This window comes from Choloepus didactylus, chromosome 22, assembly GCF_015220235.1.
Source record: "Choloepus didactylus isolate mChoDid1 chromosome 22, mChoDid1.pri, whole genome shotgun sequence".
Taxonomy (NCBI): Eukaryota; Metazoa; Chordata; class Mammalia; order Pilosa; family Megalonychidae; genus Choloepus; species Choloepus didactylus.
Genome location: NC_051328.1, coordinates 38,602,126 through 38,622,002, shown reverse-complemented (window position 1 = coordinate 38,622,002; position 19,877 = coordinate 38,602,126). Strand labels below are relative to the sequence as shown.

At 45.3% G+C, this 19,877-nt stretch overlaps 1 protein-coding gene across 3 annotated transcripts in view; it reads right to left on the bottom strand.

Moving 5' to 3' along the window:
• Nucleotides 1-19,877, bottom strand: part of CDH13 (cadherin 13) — a 1,126,984-nt gene that overhangs the window by 300,120 nt on the left and 806,987 nt on the right. For all 3 annotated transcript variants that reach the window (XM_037815675.1, XM_037815673.1, XM_037815674.1), the window contains exon 7: nt 2,308-2,486. In XM_037815675.1, coding sequence (XP_037671603.1) covers nt 2,308-2,486 — 179 coding nt within the window. The remainder of the gene's footprint in view (nt 1-2,307; nt 2,487-19,877) is intronic.

Below are 19,877 nucleotides of genomic sequence, written 5' to 3'. Positions count from 1 at the left end.
TCAGCAGTGAACTCTGGAAACCCTCATGGAAAAGTGACACTGTTCATTCACTTTCATTGATTTTCCAATTTTGGTTAAATTGTGTTTATCTTTTGTGAGACTGCTTATGTATTGTGGCTAGAAATGCTTAATTCACCTCCCATAATTATCTACTTATTACAGCTTAAACAAAACCCAAAACGGAAAGATCATAAACTTGAAACACATTTGCCCCCAAAACAAACTTCCAAAAGTCAAATCATCCAATAGGTGATCACTGTGGATTGTACATAGAGACTTAACATTTTCTATCAGTAAAAACAGAAGCAGAGATGGAGCCATCGATGCGTTTCTCTATAGAAACTTGCAAATACCTCTCAGGAGAATTAGGGGTTATAGATGAGCTGGTGTGTGTGTGTGTGTGTGTGTGTGTGTGTGTGTGTGTGTGTGTGTGTGTGTGTGTGTGTGTGTGTGTGTGTGTGTGTGTGTGTGTGTGTGTGTGTGTGGCGCGCGTGCACCTGTGTGTAAGTGCTGGGCAGAAAACAAAGGAAGAGTTGGAAAGTTATTCTTGTCTACCAAGAATAAGATAACAGGGCAGCAATAAAAAAGAGTTAAGGAGGAAAAAGAGAGTTAAGGAGGAAAATGGGAGACATAATGAAGAAAATGAATTTATTTTCGTTTCTGTTTTTCTATTTTTAACTAGGAACAATTATATTTTCCTAGTGATAACCAGAGTTTCAATACAGATTTCACCTTCTCCTTTCCAATAGTTTCTCCTTTCTGGGTACTATTTCCTACCTTTCAAGTATAAAATCTCACTGTCACTTCCAACTCATCCTTGCCTTTCTTCGTCTATGTGAACACATCTGTAATCAGGATTGTCAGGAGTGCCAGAAACTGTGCCAGGCAGTGGGGGTGACAAGGCACATACGTTCACAGCCCCAGTTCTCAAGAAATTTACCCTCTAGATCAGCACCGGCCACATGGGGGCCACTAGCCAGCCACACGTGGCTCCTGAGCACTTGAAATGCGGCTGGTGTGCTGAGGAACCGATTCAAAATTGAAATAGTCACATGTGGCTGCCGTATTGGACAAAACAGGCCTCAACAAAGAGAAAGGGGCTATTCTTCAAAAACACTGATGGCAACTTAATGGAGCATATGCTACGTGCCAGATGCTGGCTGCGGGCAAGTGTAGCTAGAGACCAGAGGAAGGATAAGGTTGGCTTCCGAGAAGGGTTAATCTGCAGCAGCATCTTGTGAGAAGCTGTAGCTTATAAAAGCAGAAAGGAGAGGAGAAGGCAGTTCGGGCCCAGGGAATCATTTAATGAAAAACACTGAGGGGAAAATGCACAGAGACCATTAAGGAAACCCATCGTCTACTGTGGAGCAGACGGTGCTTGCAGAAGGCCAAGGATGAGTCCCAGGTGTTGCACCGTGAGTGAGTGAGTCAGGAATAAGGAAATTCCGAGGGGAGCAGGCTTGGGTGGAGGCTGGGGTGATGGGTAGATGGGGTCCACTCGTCAACTGAGGGGCCGAGAGGGTCTCGGACTGAAGGCAGCCTGTGCTCAGCTACAGGGCGGGTAGGACTCGGGAGGGAGGGCAGGGAAGGGGTGACCAATGGGCAAGGAGCAGCTGCCCCATGGAAGTGGGATAACTGGCACCAGAACTGATTGCCGACGTGGAAATGGGGCAGACAAAAAGCTGGAAACTGGAAATCAAAGTATTTTAATATAACGAATTCTAAAAACTTTAAAACACCATGGGCAAAACCAAAGAGCGGGCGTGTGGCCTGATTGCAGTCCATGGGGAAACTGACATCAGGCGTAGAAGGTGGATGAGGTTTCACAGGGAGAGAGTCGAAGGAGGATAAGCAGAGCCTGAAGGAAGAGGGAGGCTGGAGGGGAAGACAGTGACACCCACGGCAGAGGGTTCGAGAAAGAAAAAGGGTGAGTCCAAGCCACATGACTGCTGAGAAAACCCGGGGTGATCTTGGACAAAGCCACGTCCTCCTCCTCTACCTTCCTTCCTTTGTCCCTTCTGGTAGACAGTTAGAGAAGAACATTAGGAAACGGAATTTAAATGACCTAAAGAGTAAGTGAGGATAAAGGGGGATCAGGTTGAACAAATACAAGTAATTCCAAATGATATGGCCTTTTACAGTGTGTGTTTTGGGGGCCACATAATATCTGTCTCCCTTTACAGATTTCCCCACCCAACCCTGTGTAAACATCTCATTTCTACCTTTACAATGTAAAGCCCCATTGACTGAAGACCCAAATCTTCCCTGAGTTCTCAGGAAAAAGAGAAGGCATTTCTTTCAGCTTACCTCCCGGTCCAACAGCGCAGGTGACACGACGGTGACAATGTCTCCTTTCTCAGGATCGATGTAGAACATGTTGGGAGATGGCTTGTCAGGCGTCTGCTGGCGGATATTATACCGCAGGAGGGCATTATCGGTGGCGGGGTCATCCGCGTCAAAAGCTGTCATCCTCATCACCGTGGTCCCTTAAGGGGGAGGACAGAAGGGCAGGCGGTGGTTACCGTGGGGTGACAAATTTAAAAAAAAGGAAAGCATTTCCCTAGCTCTGTTGTTTTTGCTCTTTTCCCTCCACTCCATCACATTAAAAGAGCTGAAATAAAGAAAAGAAATCTCCACTGTTCAGTAGAGTGACAGTTTAATTTTTCCTTCTGCTGATGTGCTGTTTGTTTTCATGGGCTTTCACTGCATTGTGGACGTGGCTCTACGGCACAGCCTTCATTTTCAAAGCTCTTACTGAGCCTACATGCCTGGGGCTCTGGACCAGGTATTGGGGAAACAGGGGTGCAAAAAGGGGCCCTCCCCAGTGTTCAGGAGCTTGGGGACTATTTGGAGAGATAAGCGTATGAAGAAGTAAAAATAAATCAAATGCACTGAGAGAGGACCATATGAATACAGAGAACTGCTTCCTCCAAGCTGGGGTTCAGTAAAGGGCCCTGGGGGGAACCACCTAAGGAGTGAGCAGGTGAGGTGAAGGTGAGGGGATCTCAGAGGCTAGACATGCCAGCTAAAGGAAGTGTGAGCAGATGTTTTTTTTTGAGCACTTGAGATACAAAGATGAGCATGACAAGGCTCACGAAGACAAACCAGATCCAGTTCTAGTGACAAGTGTAAACCATTTGGCGATATCAAGGGTTGATAGGGAAATAAGACAGGGAGCCTTGAGATCTGATAACACACAGCTGATATGAAGGGGACCCAGTGCATGCACTTTCACGGACAGTTGGGCAACAACTAGGAAAAAAAAGGTGCAATCACACCATCCTGAGATCTACTCTTGAAAAACCTCCACATGTAGCTAAGGGGTTTGTGCAAGGATGTTCACTGTCCTGGTGAAAAATTTGTGAACAACAATGGGGGAACTGCTAAAACAACAGTCTCCACACACTATGAAATATTTTGAAGGAGTTTTTAAAAAGGGTGTAGATCTAATGTGTTCCAACCTGGAAAACACTCCAAGATATAAGTAAAAAAATCAAGTTGAAGAATGTTATCTACAGTGTGACATCATTTTGTGAACATAATATATTCCACAATATTTTATATATATTTTTTCAAGGTACAGTTTATTTCTGGACCTGCATGGAAGAAGGTCTGTAAAGATGACCCTCACACTGATAATGCTGGTATATCTGGAGTAGGAGAAAGGGGATTGGAATTGGGGGTGGCAATTAAGGAAGGCTTTAGCCTAATCAGTAATGTTTTGATTATTTTTATGAGGAAAATGTATGGCCTTTGTAATTAAATTTAATTTACAAATAACGTATTTATAAGCACCAATACAGTTTTCATCACCACTTACTCTTCTGTGAATATAGGGCCCACTTTCTGATTCTGAGCTCTTTTGGATCCACAAAGCTTAACCTAACTGGTAATAGATCACCACAACAGGAATCAGATTAATAGCCTTATGACTGATCAGAAAAACAAGGTGGGGGGGGGGGCGGATCTGGTCAACACAGTTTGGATCAATTTGTTACGTAGTCTGAGTTAATTTCACCAATATTGCCATTAAGCCAGACGCTTCAAGAGATTTTCCATTTAAGCTTGTTGTTTTGTCCTTTGAAATTGTTACAGGGCAAGATTTGAGATCCAGTGCAAGAATAGCAAACTCTTGGCATGTGAAGCTCCATAACCGTGGACCTGGCCATTGGCAGAAAGCACCAAACAATGCCCCACTCTTGTTCATATTGAGCCATACTATGCACCCAGTTCCTTCTCAACCCAGGAGTCCAGGCAGCCACTTCCAAACCATGGGAGCTGGTGTGAAACGTGACACAGAGTTACCTTTCTGATCTAGGAAAACAGGCCTACTTGGGCATCTCTGTCAGAAATGAGAGGCAGTTTTCAGGCCCTTGAACTCACTCTGGGACCTGCTAAGTGAGTTCCTTGTGGTCAAAGACACAGAAGGATGCCCCAGCTCCATCAGTTCCATTCCAAACAGCCTCAACTTAAGTACACATGGGCCAGTTCCTTGCACTTAGTTGGTGTTTAATGAGTGTTTGATTGATTGAATCCCTGCCCTATTTAATCTGCCTTTAATGGCTGTCATAGATGAGCAAGAAAAAGTATAAAAATTAAGTCACCTGGGTTGTGACTGCCATATGCATGAAAATGATTTGAGAAAAAAACTGCCAGTTTTTACCCAGAAATTCGATGAGAATATCTTTTTGTTTCTACAGATTTGATAGCATGATATAACAAAAGGTTATCCTAGGATTTTGCTTTTAAAAGTATTTTTAAAACATTAAAAAATTTTTGTATGACAATTGGTAGATACCAAGCAACTTTGGCCCTAAGCCTTCCTTTGTCTTAACCCAGATATTGATAACTAGATTTACTTATGAAACCCACCACCACTGAATCTGAATAATGCCCACATCATGTAAATGTATCTATAGCATTCAAGAACAAAATGCTGGACCAACATTCACTTACTGTGATTTTAGCAAATGACTCAGTCTTCCCTTAGCTTCAATTTCCCCACATGCAACCTGAAGGTATTAACGGTATTTAACTCTTTGGTTATTGCGAGGATTGAAAGGGAATGTATATTTAAAGAACTTGGTACTGTGGCTGACACATCACTCTTCAGAGAAGGATGTTGTTTTTGTTATCAAACCTGCCCAAGGTTCTGTGCCAGTCTTGGGGGTAGGCAATGAATAGTCCCAGGCAAAGGAGCTTAGAATTAAATTATCCAAACCTGGCACCAGATTTGCCAGGATGAGTCCCCCGTCCATCTGTGAGTTATTCTGCCACACCCTTTCCCTCCCATCTTGCCTGTGACCTTAGTTTAAGGATTTGGGTTTCTACTATGGAAGCCATGACTCCAAACCACACACACATGCATCAGAAACACCCCATTTCTTCATGTGGTACTCTAGACTCCCTTGAGGATTGAGGATGCATTACGAATTACACTTCACCTGCTTAGTTCCTTCCAGACCCTCTTCTGGGGGCTGGATCATGTTTCATGCTCCCAGGTTCCAAAGGGTTCTGCCATGGCTAGATAACCCTCCTAAAGTCTGCATTTCCTAAAGTGTATCCAAGGAACTCTGATTCCAGGGGCTCAGTAGAGAAAGAAATTTGGGAAATGTGTAGTTAAAGTCAAGCAAGTTTCCTTTCTGGAGGACTTCTTTAAGAAACAAGTGCATATTGTAAATCTCCAAGAGAGTAGGATCTGCAGGATTTCCCAAACTTCTCTATCAACGGACCATCTTTATTTAAAGACAGCCTTTATGCAGTTGGCTGCATGGCCCTACGTTTTGAGCACTTGGAGGGTACAGACTGTGTTCTGTTCATCTTTGTAAGCCCAGTATCTGACATGTGATGGGTCCTCTATCAACGTCCTTTGAGTTGAACTGCATTCTGGAAATTCACTGTATACCTTTACCTCATTTCACACTGACAAGACTCAGTGTTAACTCGCCTACGGAGAAGAGTGGACAACTTCGTGTTGACATTTTCCCAACCAGGTATACTGCGCCACCACCTCTGAACCCTTTGTTTAATGCCTCCTGGAAGTCACATTGAGACTGGATTCCGCAGTAACATCCCCCACCCTAAACTCAGGGCTGACATTCAGCAAGGAGGCACCAGAAGAGTTGTTCCAACTGCCCATGGGTGGTGCCTGGGACTTCTCTCTTTCTAAAGCCCACATCCTTGAGTGTAGGAAGAAGGACTCATTCATTTCCATCAGCCCATGAGACTTCAGATCTGTGCCTGTCCTGTGCTGTGCATGTCTTCCCGAAGGGAAAGAAACAATAATTACATGACAGACACATGTGTGGGTCTTCCATATACTACATTTCTCTCTTCTCTCCTGTCACAATATCTTCCTTAGTGTCAAAATAAATGATAATCACCCTGTCACTCCCAGAGCTGTATGAACTAGCAGTGGCCCCTCAAAAGCAAAATAAAAGAATTACAGGTTGCTACTTGAGAGTCTCAAGTTGGGCAGTCATTTTCTTTTGTTGAAGGACTCGGGGCTGTCAACATGATGGCTGATAAACAATTATGGCTGTTTTGTCTGGACAGACACCCCATCTTCTCGGCTCTATTCCTCTCAGTACAAACAAGGGCTGCCTGGTTTAGTGACCTTGAAAGACTGTGTTTGAAGTTTTGCTTTCCTCTGACTTCAAACACAGTCACTCCTTTGAGAGGCCGAGTGCAGATCTGAGAGTGAGGGGCTTGTTCTCAACCGTGATGAAACATCAGCAGCTTCCAGAGCGGGGATGTGGTGGGAGACAGCTTGCTGTGCTCCACCGGTGATAAAATTACTTTGTTCTAAAATCTCTTTGACTTCATCCCCAAATATTTCCTTTGCATGATCAAGTTACTTTTTAGACATTTTAAAAAAATTTCCGTAGAAGAATAATATATTGAGATATGGGTAAATATATTTGGCGCTAGACCTCTGATAGCACAGTTGTGGCTACTGCATGCTTTCCAGGGTGATGGGTAAAACAAAAACAAATATGAGCTGAGACAGCACATGTCACCAAGCAAACTCCTTCAACATGACAAAACAGTGTGCTGTCATCAAACATCAAACTTGGATGTTCTAAGTCCACCCAACCACTGATTCCTGAGGCTGAATTATCTGAGACAAGACTCCAAGATTAAGAAAGAGATTGTGATTGTGGACACTGCATCACACAACATGACTTAACGGGTTTGTTGCCCCCTTCGGAAGGAAAGCCCTCAGCACTGGCATCTCCAGCTTGTTCAGCCAGCTGAAAGGTTGCAGAAGCTGCTGGGGTTTTTGATTCCAGCATGTGGTGGTAAATCTTGTTGGAACCACGCTAATTTGAATTGCAATTTCCCTTGAGGATCCTTCTAGTGGAGGGACTGTTAGGCATCCTGGCTCTGAAGGCCCATTCATAGTTCTACTGTAGGGTGACTAACCAATTGTCCCAGTTTTTTCAGCACGGAGGGGACTCTCAGGCTGTGGGACTCCCCATTTTAAAACTAGGACAGTCCTGGGAAAGGAAGAAAGAGTTGGTCTTCTTCTAAGCCAAGTTTCACTTCACATGTAGACGTGCCTCATAGCTATGACAAACAGAGCAGATATGACAAGGGTTGCAAATTTAACCTTGGGGCAAAGACTCCAGCAATGGACAGCATAGGGCTGGGCCACAACCATCCATTCAACTGAATGCCAGTCACCTGATTTGGGATTGCTGTCTGACCAAGCAGGTAAACATGGCCCAGTTCACCCCTAACTGTCTTTAGTAGCAAAGCAAGTGGCCCAAGCCTGCAGTCAAAGCAGAGAGTGCTGATAACATGATAAAGGATGTCTAGTTTTAAATCCTTGTCTCACCATTTACCAACTGTGCATTCTTGGGCAAATTTCTTTACCTCACTAAACCTCAACTTTATTTATCTACAAAATGGTACCTCACTCATGGGCTGTCGTGGGGATTGAATAAATGAATGCAGGGCTTCTCAATCCTGTTTTCATTATCCTCCCTCCCCAAGAGACTTTGTAGACATTTTTTTTTTCCTAATATGGCCCCATTGAGAAAGCAAAAATTAATGGATTTAACGTGTAGTGCCTGGGAGATGGTAAGTACTTGAGAGATATAAGCCTTTATTGCGATTTTTATTTTAATTGACCACCACAATTTTAAACTCAGTTCTGGGGGGACTCATTGTGGTGTGCAATGGTTATGAGGAAAACAAATGTCTTGGGGGACCCAATTACTTAGAGTTCAACAAATACTAATTCTAGGACTCACACTCAGGTTCTAAGGAAGCAGGAATTAATTAACACTTCATAAGAAAAGTTTTTTTTCTTCCCCTGAAAGAAGCCGAGAAACTTCTGTTGAGTATGTGCTTGCATGAATCGTCTCCCTGTTTCCCTGTGAACAGGAATTATTAGGGAAATGGTTAAGTGATTGGTTGACAAGAGATAATCAACCAACCTGATGGTTATTCAGAGGCAGCCCCACGTACTGCAGAGCACGCACTCCTGAAAAGTCACCCATGTAATGAATCGTAAATAATGTCTTCTTTCCCCACTGACCTACATTAGCATTTCAGGCCTGCTTTATCCTCGTCTGAGGGGATGTCCAATTGGAAGCTGCTCCTTATAATTCAGCTTTAAGTTCTTCTGCTCATCTCCACAATTCTCTAATGGCAGGTGCAGTGGGAGAGGAAGGTCTGCTCTCAGCTCTGGGCATGGAGACTGCTGGAGAAAGCCCTGCTCTTACCCTCACAGAAGGCAGGAGGAGAGAACCGCAAAGCGGCAGAGGCAAGAGGTGCTACCCATCTGACGCTGGGGAGGAGGAAAGTGGGGGAGCAGGCTCGGTTCCAAGGCAAAGCACGGGAGATTTAGCTTGTCACTCTTGCCTCCTCCTGCCTGCCCTCCATCCTCCAGTTATCCGGGGATCATCACTCACCAGCACAAAGGCCCCTCCCACAGTTTTAGGTGGTGGTCGGTGGTCCGTTAGGTCCAGACGGTGTGTAGTGATGTGAGCCTTGGCGAAGCTGCCAATGACCTTTGGCCTCTCCTCTGACAGCAGTCTGCACCCACTTGCCCCAAGGGCCTGGCTTTCTGCCCCCAGAGTTGGGTCATGGGCTCTGGACTGGGCAACAAGTTCAAACACTTACCCAAGGCCCAGGCTGGTAACCTCCGTGGATGGAGGGATTCACACACATTTTCGAGTGGTGGGGCCTGTGTCAAGGAATGTACATCCTGCCCAAAGGAGGAGATGCCTTTTAGCTCAAGCTTGTTACTGTATTTCTGAAATGTAAGTCTGGAGCAGCCAGAACTTTTGATTTTCCAAGAGAAGGTAGAAAGCTGGACTTTCCTATGAACTGTCAAAATGTTTAAATGTTGGTAACTAGTCCAACTTGAAAATATAAAATGTCATTTAGTGGGACTGGGAAGGCCACACAAAACAGGACTGTAGAAGGCTTTGACCCAAGGTCTGCTGGTTTTCAAGCTCTGGTCCGTGCTGTCAGCAGAGCTGATTCTTTCCCACAAAGATGTGAACTAAATGATGTTAACATGACTTCTGTTGAGAGACTACAACTTTAAAAATGGCTCATTCACTATAAATAGCTTGCTTCTTTTCCTTCTGCCTCCCTCTTTGGAACAGGAAAACTCTTTAGCCATCCAAGAAAGATCTAGTATAAACGGATGCCACCGTCTGAGTCTCCCCAAGTGCTGGGCTGCAGTTCTCCCCCATTTCCCAGGCCTTGGCTCATGCCTCTCGATGGGCCCACCCCAGGTGCTCCTTTAGTTATTCTTTCTCCCCGTCTCCCCCCACTGGATTGTAAACATCCTGAGGGCAAACACAGCATCTCATTCCCTCACGAGGTCCCTTAACCCTGATTGTGGCTGGTCACATTGCTGACTAGCTGAGACACAGGATAACCCAGCTTCTCTGGAAGCTACAGGTAGCCATGGACTAAAGTTTGAACAATGAGATTAATTAGAAGTATTGTGTGAGACTTCTGGGAGGGTCTCTTAAAGGGAACTCAACCAGGAAGTATGCACTTTTGTAACCACCCTTCTCCTCCCTTCCTGCTTCCTGGAATGAAGATGTGAGAGCTTCAGCTTCAGCAGCCATCTTGCATCACGAGGTAGTCCCTCAAACGGAAGCCACATGATGGGAAGATAAAGCAAAATGCAGAGAGAGTAAGCATCCTGAGTCTCTGATGACCGCGGAGCTTCAAGAGAAGCCTGCACTGCCTCTTTCCAGCTTCTTTTATTGCGCAAGAATAAATGAGATAAAAGTAAAAGTCCATTTAGTTTACTCTGTTGTTATTTTGGGTTTTCTGTATCATGCTGCCACAACCAATCTTCTCTGATAAAGGCATGAAATAAAAATTGAAGAAAATAAATAAATACATTTTATTAAATACTTAGTATTACCTAGAAAGTAACTCTTGTTGCTTTAGCTTAGAGTTGGATGGCACTAATTTAAACAAAACTTGAAATATCCAGTCAATTCCTCAGGTCTATTTAAATATTCAAATTGGTTTCCATCCATCCACAATGTCTTATACCCAGAGACAATCTATATACAGACAATCTGTACTACCAGAAAGCAAGGTAAGATTGCTACATATATGGCCCTCAGTGAGTCATACATCCTCATATTCTCATTCTTGTACTGTCCCTTCCACATTGACTCTAGCCTTGGCCATGTGACTTCTTTTGGCTGATAGGACATGTGCACACAGTTCACAAAAAGAGGCTTGAAACGTGCTTATGCACTGGGGCTGGTCTTCCTGGAAAACAGCTGCCATGAAATGGGGTCTGGTTTCTCCTGCTGGAGAGGCCAATGTCTGGGAACCAAGGACCTGGTTGATACCTCTAACCATCAGCCATTGCCTGAGGCCACCTTGGACAGCACCTGCCAAGGAGCCACCCAGAGGAGCCCATGGCAACTTGAGAGTCTTGAGCAAATAAAGGATTGTTGCTTTAAGACACTAAGTTTTGGCCTGGTTTGTTATACAGTAACAGACAACTGATAAGAGTTTAAGAAGACTGATCTCCACATAATCTTGCATAATTAAAATTAAAGGAGATTATTTTTAATATGGAAGTTTCCATTTTAAATAACCGAGTAGCATGGAGGATTCAGGGACTGGACCCAATAAAAATGAACAGGTGCCAGAAAAAACTTGATGAGAATAAAATACAACCCACTTCCCAAATATTAGGCTTTTGGAGACACTGACAATGTCATCGCTAAGCCCTGTGACATGGTGAGCTTTGCGTGTTTTAGTTCCCTAATGGATTTTTTTTAACACTGAACACTGAATTAAACCGGCACAAAGAGTATATTCCTGATGCAGGTTTGAGTTTAGTAACTACCACCAAATAAGAAGATAACTCTGTTCTTAAAAATGAGGATGTCTTAGATTTTGAGACAGTTGCTAACTCTGTTTAATAGCAGCCATAAGCCTCCATGTGCAGCTGCAATTACCATTGAAGGATTTGAAATGCAACAGACTTCTCTCAAATTTGTTTCACCTCCCTGGAGCTAGTTGGCTTTTTAAGCACAAATTGACAGTCAAATATGTAACGAGTTATGACAAGTTGAGCAATGGTGTCTTCCGTTTTCAAACATTGTTTATTTTTATGCTGATAAGGAGTGGTGGCCACAGACCCACCTTATGCTTATTTCAATCCTTCAGTTGCTTCTCATCTCTCAGTCTTCTCAATGCTTTTGCCCTACTTTTCTGGTGAGCTATTGTTTAATTAAGTTGCAGTGGGCTGGATTTTAGGGAAGATAACTATTTTTGAGATTTAAGGGTAACATATGGCTGAAGGTGAGGTCCCTCCTATTATATTTCACTTTATTGCCCTAATTTCTTCATTACATCCAGAATTTCAAGGTACTATTTTTAAACCTATTAAAAATTTCATTTGATCTTTTTAATCTATCAGTCCTTTCTATGTATCTCTTTGCTGAAATACCTGATCTTGCCTAAAACACTTCAAGAAAGCAAATTTAATTGGATACTCTATTCCTAATATTCCAAACTAAGATTTTTAAAATATTAGATTAGCATAAAGTATCTGAAGTCTCAAATATAAAAATATTTTTTCCATAAAACAGCAGAAACAACAAAAGGAATACATGCGAACTTTTTGTTTGTTTAGCCAATTTAAGAGATATTTAAAAGTCAACTTGAATCCTTCTTGCAGCTGTGGTTTTCAACTGGGGGTGACTTTGTGCCTAGAAGACATTTGGCAAAGTCTGGGGACGTTTTTGATTGCCACAACTGGGGTGGGCCACTGCATCTAGAGGGGGTGCTGCTAAACATCCCACAATGCACAGGACAGCCCCCATGACAAAGAATTCTCCAGCCCAGATGTCAGCAGTGCAGAGCCTCAGACAAATTCAGAATCATTCATAGCTGTAACCCAGAAAGTAACAGCACTTTGGGATTACACTCTCAAACAATTAAAACAATGGTTTGCTTCTTTGCATGGAACTCTCTTTTAGAGTAGATGTTTACTGAGGATAGAGACACTGTCTCTTATATATTCATTCCCCACAATGGCCAAAATATTAATGCCACTCAATATGAAAATATGTTTAATAATGTACAAATGCTAACATCATTTGGCACTGCAGATTAAATTTAAATATAACTCAAAGCATGAACATTTTCAGTGGCACCAGGATAGAGCTTTGTATGCAGTGGGGATTTAGTAAATATTTGCTGAATGCATGAGTAAATAAATCAATAAATGAGTGAATGAATAAATGAATGAGTGAATGAATAAATGAAGAGTGAATAGTTTTGTCAACTTTCTTCAATTATAGCTTAAAGGGCTGAAGAATGTAGACTAGGACACTGGTAAATAATTAAAGGTTGGACTGGCATTGAATATTAATTAATTTCTATATTAATTCTACTGTCCCTACCATTTGTATCTATTTTAAGAGCAAAGTTTAAGCATATTTAAACCCATAGACTCTGTCAGGCTAGGCTAGACTGAGATGATAAACCAGACCTGAAATTTCAACAGCTTAACACATAAGGTTTATTTCTCACTTAAATTAAATCCATCTGGGTGGATAGTTCATTTCCAAGTAGTTATTTAGGGATCCAGTTCCCTGCATCTTGTAGCCATATCATCTAGAAAAGGTGGTTTCCAGAGTGCAGTGGGAGGGGCAGAGAGCTACATTGTCACAGACCCTTTAAATGTTCCATCTTGGAAAGTGATGCACTTCACTAACATCTGCAGCCTTTTAGCCGCTTCCAGTGCCCAAGGCAAACTCCAGAGCAGGTCAGCTTTGTGGGCAGGCGACCCTTGCATTTGCAAAAGGCCCTGCTCGGAAGGCTCGCCTCCTCCAAAGGCCCCCTGCAAGGGGCCCCACCCCAGGAGGGCCTGGTTCCCAGAAGGGCTCCTCGCTTGGGCCTCTATTTGCTGTCTCGACATCCTTAGTAACTACTGAACAAGGGCCCTGAACTTTCATTTTGCACTGGGCCTGGGACATTACGTAACCCATCATGGTCAAGAGCCCAGACCAGACCTGCCAGGGGCCTGGGAAACACAGGGAGGATCTAGACACACGGTGGGCCGTGAACGTGTCCACCCCAGTGGGCAGACCTTCTGCCAGTCAGTGCCTTTGTTTCCATCATTAGAACGCTGGTGGCTCCTGCCCACAAACCCTGGGTTCTTCACACGATTCCTTTCCTGTTCAGTGAGAGGCATTAAGCAACAATGCAAGAACTCAGCCTTTGCTCGAGCATCGGACACACTCATGGGTGATGGCCTCGGACCGCAGGCTCTGGATTTCCTGCTCTTGCTTCACACTTCATTCCCCTTTGGGCTTGTGGCTCTCGAGCTTGCCTTAGACACCTGCGAGCTGCTTTCTCCCTGGCTGCTGCCTTGATTTGCTGGATCCCAGCCTGCCTTCTTTTAATTGGATGCTTCAGCCTAGTTTTTCTCCTAGCATCCCACTTGATAGTCGGGTCTGCACCAGGTATGGGTGACACCCCAGTAGGAGGGTGAGGGAATATGGAGTGGGGCTGGGGTGTGCAACTCTGGGTGCTCATTAGCATTAACTGAGGATTTAAAATCATCCTACCCCTGGGCTTCACCCCCAGAGATTCTGATCCATCTGGTCTAGGGTCGGGTCCTGGAAACAGGACCTAGATAGATACAGACTCAAATCCTCTACTTACTGGCCATGTGACCCAGGGAACACTGACCCTCACCCAGCCTCAGTTTCCTCACGTGTAAGATGGGGCGACACCCACCACTGTGGAAAGGAAGTTTGAGGATTAAGAATAGTGCATGAGAAATACAGGGAGCCCAAGGAGGTGGCCCTTGCAGTAATTCCACAGGGAGGTAAATGAACTTGACCTACTGTATGCCAGGGATGCTCTTTCTAATAGCCCTGCCAGATTATTTCCATTTTTAAAGAAGGATAAACAGAGACTCAGAACTTAAATAACCTGCCCAGGATCAGCGCTGGTGAGTAGCTGAGCAGGTATTCAGGCAGATACACTCAAGACTATTTAATGTTAAGAACAGCTACTATTTATGGAGGGTTTACAGCACTGCACAGACTGTCCTAAGCCTTTTAGTATTCACCCTCTCCAGTGCCCTGTGGGATGGGTATCACGAGACCTGCTTCATGGAGAGGCAAACTGAGGCTGCAAAACAAAATCACGCGCCCAGATTATACAGCTGGTAAACAGCGGATCAAAGACTCCAACCCAGGCAGTGCAGATTCCCAGTGCAGTCTTCAGCAGAGCTCACACCGATTAAGCATTTCAAATTGCATTTTTTTCAGGTGGAATAATTGGTTTTTGAGGATGCTCCCTGCAGACTGGTATAGAGAACCTCCGCCCTGACACACTTGAGCTTGTCTGGGGCATCTAGGATCATACCTGGGAGCCCGAGAGAAAAGCAGGGCCTGCATTCCTGAGCTGCAGCTAAGGCCAGAAGATGAATAACTCCAGAAGTGCACCTATTTGGTAAATAACCTGCCCAAAGTCCCAGGCATGATCAAGGAGGGGCTCGGGGAGCTTTGCGTAGGGGTGGGTGTGGTGATTACTGCAGAAACAAGACACAAAACGAGCAGGATGCTGGAATACCACACATCTGAGACTAGGCGTTCAGTGGGACGAAAGTGCCGGCAAATTGCTAGTAAAGCTGTAATGTTGCTGATTTTGCAAACATGTGTTCTTCAACTTGATAAGTAAATACATATTGGGTAACATGGTGATGTTGCAAGCTGTTGTTTTACGGCTGGGAAGTCAGCTGTCTGATCGATGCTAGTGATGAAAGTATTTATAAAATAACACTGAATTAGAAGGAGGCGGTTTATGAGTCTAGGGAAATGGATCTTTTATGAAGAATAAAACTTGATGAAGGAGCTTTATCAGGGTCACACAAATCCAAAATTAAATGTGCTGGGGTGGGGCCCAAGAGGGAGCCCTCAGGACTGTGAAGTCCCAGCCTGGGGCCGGGTGGCGTAGCTGCTCACTGACGATTCGCGCTACGTGGAACTGGCGAGTTATTTCCGCCAGCTGTGACTCATCCCCTCCTCCGTGGATGTCACCTTGGAAAGCTGCATCACCTCTTCTAGACCAGCAGGACACCACCCAGGAAGTAACTCAGACACATAAAACTAAACTACATACATCTGATTCACCCTCGTATTCCCACTGTACCGAATGGGGTCGGTACATAATAGATGCCCAATATATACTTATTTACTAAATGGAGAATAAATCTGATAGGTTCTGACTCACTCTTTGGCAACAGTTTCTCATTTCCATATGTATGTTTTAAATTGCCCATAGTGCAAGTCTAACTCCCAATGGTCTTGTTCTCCCAGATGGGAATGTTCTTTTCTGGCAAGAGAGACACCTGCTCCCAAGCTCAGAGAGCCACTAAGCACACGACTCAAGCTGGTTCAACTGGATGCTCCCGTGGAGTTGGTATCTGCACCTGAGCAGTGATGCCCTCCTCTTCTGCCCCTGCCACACGGCGGCATCTTATCTCTGCTTCTGGTCTCTGCGGGACACTGTTATCGAGTTCTGACTTGGCGGGCCTGGGCCAGGGGAACTGATCAGCCCCTAGGAAAGGTAGTGGGGCACGGGTGGTAGCGCCCTCCACGGCCCCCCGGGCCTGAGAAAGTGGAGCCGAATGCAGGCCCCATTTCCTCACCCCAAAGTACAACCGTTGGGGAGGGCTTGCCGGAGAAACCCCCCCCCCCCGCCCCGTGCCTTACCCGCACCCTCCACCCTCTTCGTTACCGGAGCAACTCCCGCCCCTTTTCAATCAACCTCCGCGCCCTCTCAGAACCAATCCAAGCCTTTAACCCCTACAGCTACCCCGCCCTCTAAACCGCCCGATATAAGCTTGTACTCTCCCCTAATAAACTCTCTTGGCTTCTTCACCCTCAAAGAAACGTGTCCCGCCTGTTCCTTCTCGCCGCCCTCCACACCTTGCACGCCACCGCCGGGGACCGGGCCCAGTCCCCCGCCTCGCCCTCGCCTCCGGGAAAGAGCCCCCGCCGCCGGTACCCTCCGAGCAATCCCGAGAGCCTAGGATTTAGCAACCGGCCGCCACCCCCCCCCCCAGACAAGTAACTGCGACCGCAGGTCTCCACCAATCGATTGCCCTTTGCTTAGGAAGTTAGGGTCAATGTCTGTCGCTTGCAACCACAGAGCTCTAATACGTATCTCCACCAGCCTTCCATTCTGAGAGGCAGAGTCTGAGCGTCTTGAGCTTTAGTCCCAGTTCTGCCCCTTCACGGACGTGTGACCCTGGTCAACCTGAGCCTGAGGTTCATGTAGGTAAGTGGGGATAATAATAGCTCACCTGGGAGATTTGTTAGGAGTTAATTTGGGTAACATTCAGCCTAGGACTCTGTGCTATCTGTGAGTATCATTATTATTATTAAAAGACAGGGGAGACATGGCCAATGGCTTCCTGTTTGATGAAGAAGTAGAAGTCTTTGATGAATGCAAGGTTAGATAAACTGGTTGGTAAATTTTTTAAAGGTATTCTTAGGTTGTATAAATAGAGGGAGACTATCAAGTATGAGGGAGAGGATCATCATTTTAATGATCTTTTTCATGCATGAGCTGACACAGAGATAATTAAAATACAGCCCCACCCTCCTGGTCACTGATTATCTGGCAGGTTAGGTGGGCATTCAGGCATTGCTCAGGGGAGCACGTGGTGTGGGGGTGATTTAGAGCCTGGGTTCCAGGACCAAACTGCCTGCTTCCATCCTGGCCCCGCCACTTATTGGCCAGGGGATCTGGGCACAGGGCTCAGCCTCTGTGAGCCACATGTCATCCACTGAGGGGGTAATGATGGTAAGGTGGGCAGAATAATGGCCTTTCAAAGATGGACACATGCTAATCCCCAGAACCTAGCATGGTAAAAGGGACTTTGTTGAAGGGATTAAGTTAGGGATCATGAGATGAAGACATTTCCTGGGTGATCCAGGTGGGCACAAGGTAATCCCAAGAGGGTCCTTATGAGAGGGAGGCAGGAGGATCAGTGAGAGGAGGAGAGGAGAGGACAGAAGGAAAGGTCAGATGCTCAGGGAGAGAGATATTGGAAGATACTACACTGCTGGCTTTGAAGATGCAAAACGGGGCATGAGCCAAGGAATGCAGGCAGCTTCTAGAAGCCAGAAAAGGTAGGCAAATCCAGGAAGAGTTTCAGAGAGGACAAATTGGGCTAAGGGAATGAACCAAACTCAATTCATAAGCTTCTACTTTAGCCCTGCAAAGAGAGGGCCAGAAGAGTTGTCTTCTGATACCCAAAGGGCAAATGTTGTAAGAAGAAGGGGCAGATGGTTTGATGGTTTCGGAGGCAGGAGGTGGACTGATGGGTGAATGTTTAAGTGAGGGTGAGCACGCAGGTGGGGGTGGGGGGTGACCCACCACAAGTAAATGCCACAGAAAGCTGAAACGGGACAACCTGCCCTGTAACGATTTGCCCGTTTCAAGTGAGGATCACAAAGAAGCCGTTTGTGGACAGGGTAAATGAAAACCTGACCCCCTCTCGGTGCCTCTTCCTAATCCACCAGCCCATGTTACCTGAGGGGCAGGGAGAGGCCACAGCTGCCTCACTAAGTGTGAGATGCGCCCTCCGGAGGCTCTGTAATTTGTGCAAACCAGAATCTCCTGAATCTAAAATAGAAGGTTTGCTTTCACTGGTCAGTCTTGTCCCTACCCAAGGAAAGAAGTAGGAAATCCTGCCGTGTATCACAGACAGCCAGTCTGAGTCCCACTCCAATGTTCTTTGGGACCTATTTTCTTGGAGCCCCGGCATCAGGACTGTGGTTAGCAGAGGAGTAAGTTGTTCCCGGCCCCTCAATTTGCCATAATCTACTCACAGTTGCACTGCTGTGTGATATTGCGTTAGACAAACACAGTGTGGCAGGGACACTGTGGTTTCCCATTGGTGTAGGGACACTTTCAATGTCCTTAGTTATCCCTGGCAGAGAGTTAGGCTGGGGCCCGTCTCAAGCTTTTTTTTTCTTTTCCCCCTGCATATCTGACTTTGAAAGGTCTGCCTGTCCCCTGACTGTTAGAATATTACCGAGCATGTAAGTCTTTAAAACATTTTTTTCCAAAGACTAACTTGCTCATTTACTGAGCACAAAGAGGTATTAAGGTTTGAAAAACAGCCACATGAGCTATCTTCAAATCCTACCTCCTGCTAGAAGAGTGATCCCATTAAAGCTTTTTAAGAGCTGGGAACTTTGAGACCATTTGCAAGTCAAGTTGAAAAGCACCAGATCAAAGCCTCTGAGTAGCCACCGTGCCAACTGTTACCTTCCAAGTTTTGGCACATAACATAATTCTGCTGCATTTGGCCTCTTGAACACACATCTGCCGGACATGAACCAGCAAAATTCAAAATTATTGCAGTCCAAAAGCCCTGTCTTAGAAAAGACACCACAGAATTAGCTGCATCACTTCGATCTTCAAGGCTGGCATCATCAAATCTCTGTCTGCCTTGTCTTCATATCACCTTCTCCTCTGTGTGTGTGTGAGACCTCTCTCTACCTCCCTCTTAGAGTTTGTGGTGGTATTTGGGACCACTTGGGTATTCCAGGATAATCTCCCCATCTCAAGGTCCTTAATGTCATCAAAGCAAAGAACCGTCTTCCAAATAACTGCACATTTATTGGTTGCAGGGATTAGAACTTGTTATCTCTTGGTGGCTGTTATTCAACCAATTACATTTCTTACGCTGCTCCAGGCTCCAAGCGCCTTCACAGGCACTTGATCTCTTGGAGAGTCTATCATCATCCAATGCTGCTGATGAGGGAGCAGAGGTGACTGGCTCAGGCTTACACAGGGGCAGGGTTGGAACCTGGGCACCCAAGGGCCCAGAGGCCATGCTCCTAGCCACTGTGGTCAACAGCTGAGAGCAATGTGCAAGAGGCAGGTGGCAGGATCCGGATGGGGCCCAAAGAGGAGAAACACAGAAGTTTCTATTGCCCAAAGAATGCTCTAGGGCTCCTTCCCGAGTATAAAGTCAGTGAAGACTGGCCCCTGGACCTCCGGTTCTCCTTGGGGTCAGCTAATGATGGACACATTTACCAGGCTCAATTCCCAAAGCCTTGTGAAGGGCCAGCTCCTAAGTCCCAAGATTTCCACTCCCAGGAAAACTGTGTTATCTTTTCTGAATTGCAGCAAAGTGGCCCAGGAAGATGAATGTGGGACATAAGCTCACATTTAAGCTGTATCATGTGCTCGGCTAGATTTAGAGGGAGAGAAATACCTCTGTCACCGGGAGTCATGCTTTATATTTCTGTAAAAACACGAAAAAGATGAGCTATTTCCTTATTTCTCTCTAGACTTTAAACAAAGAAAAATGTGCACAGTGTATTCTT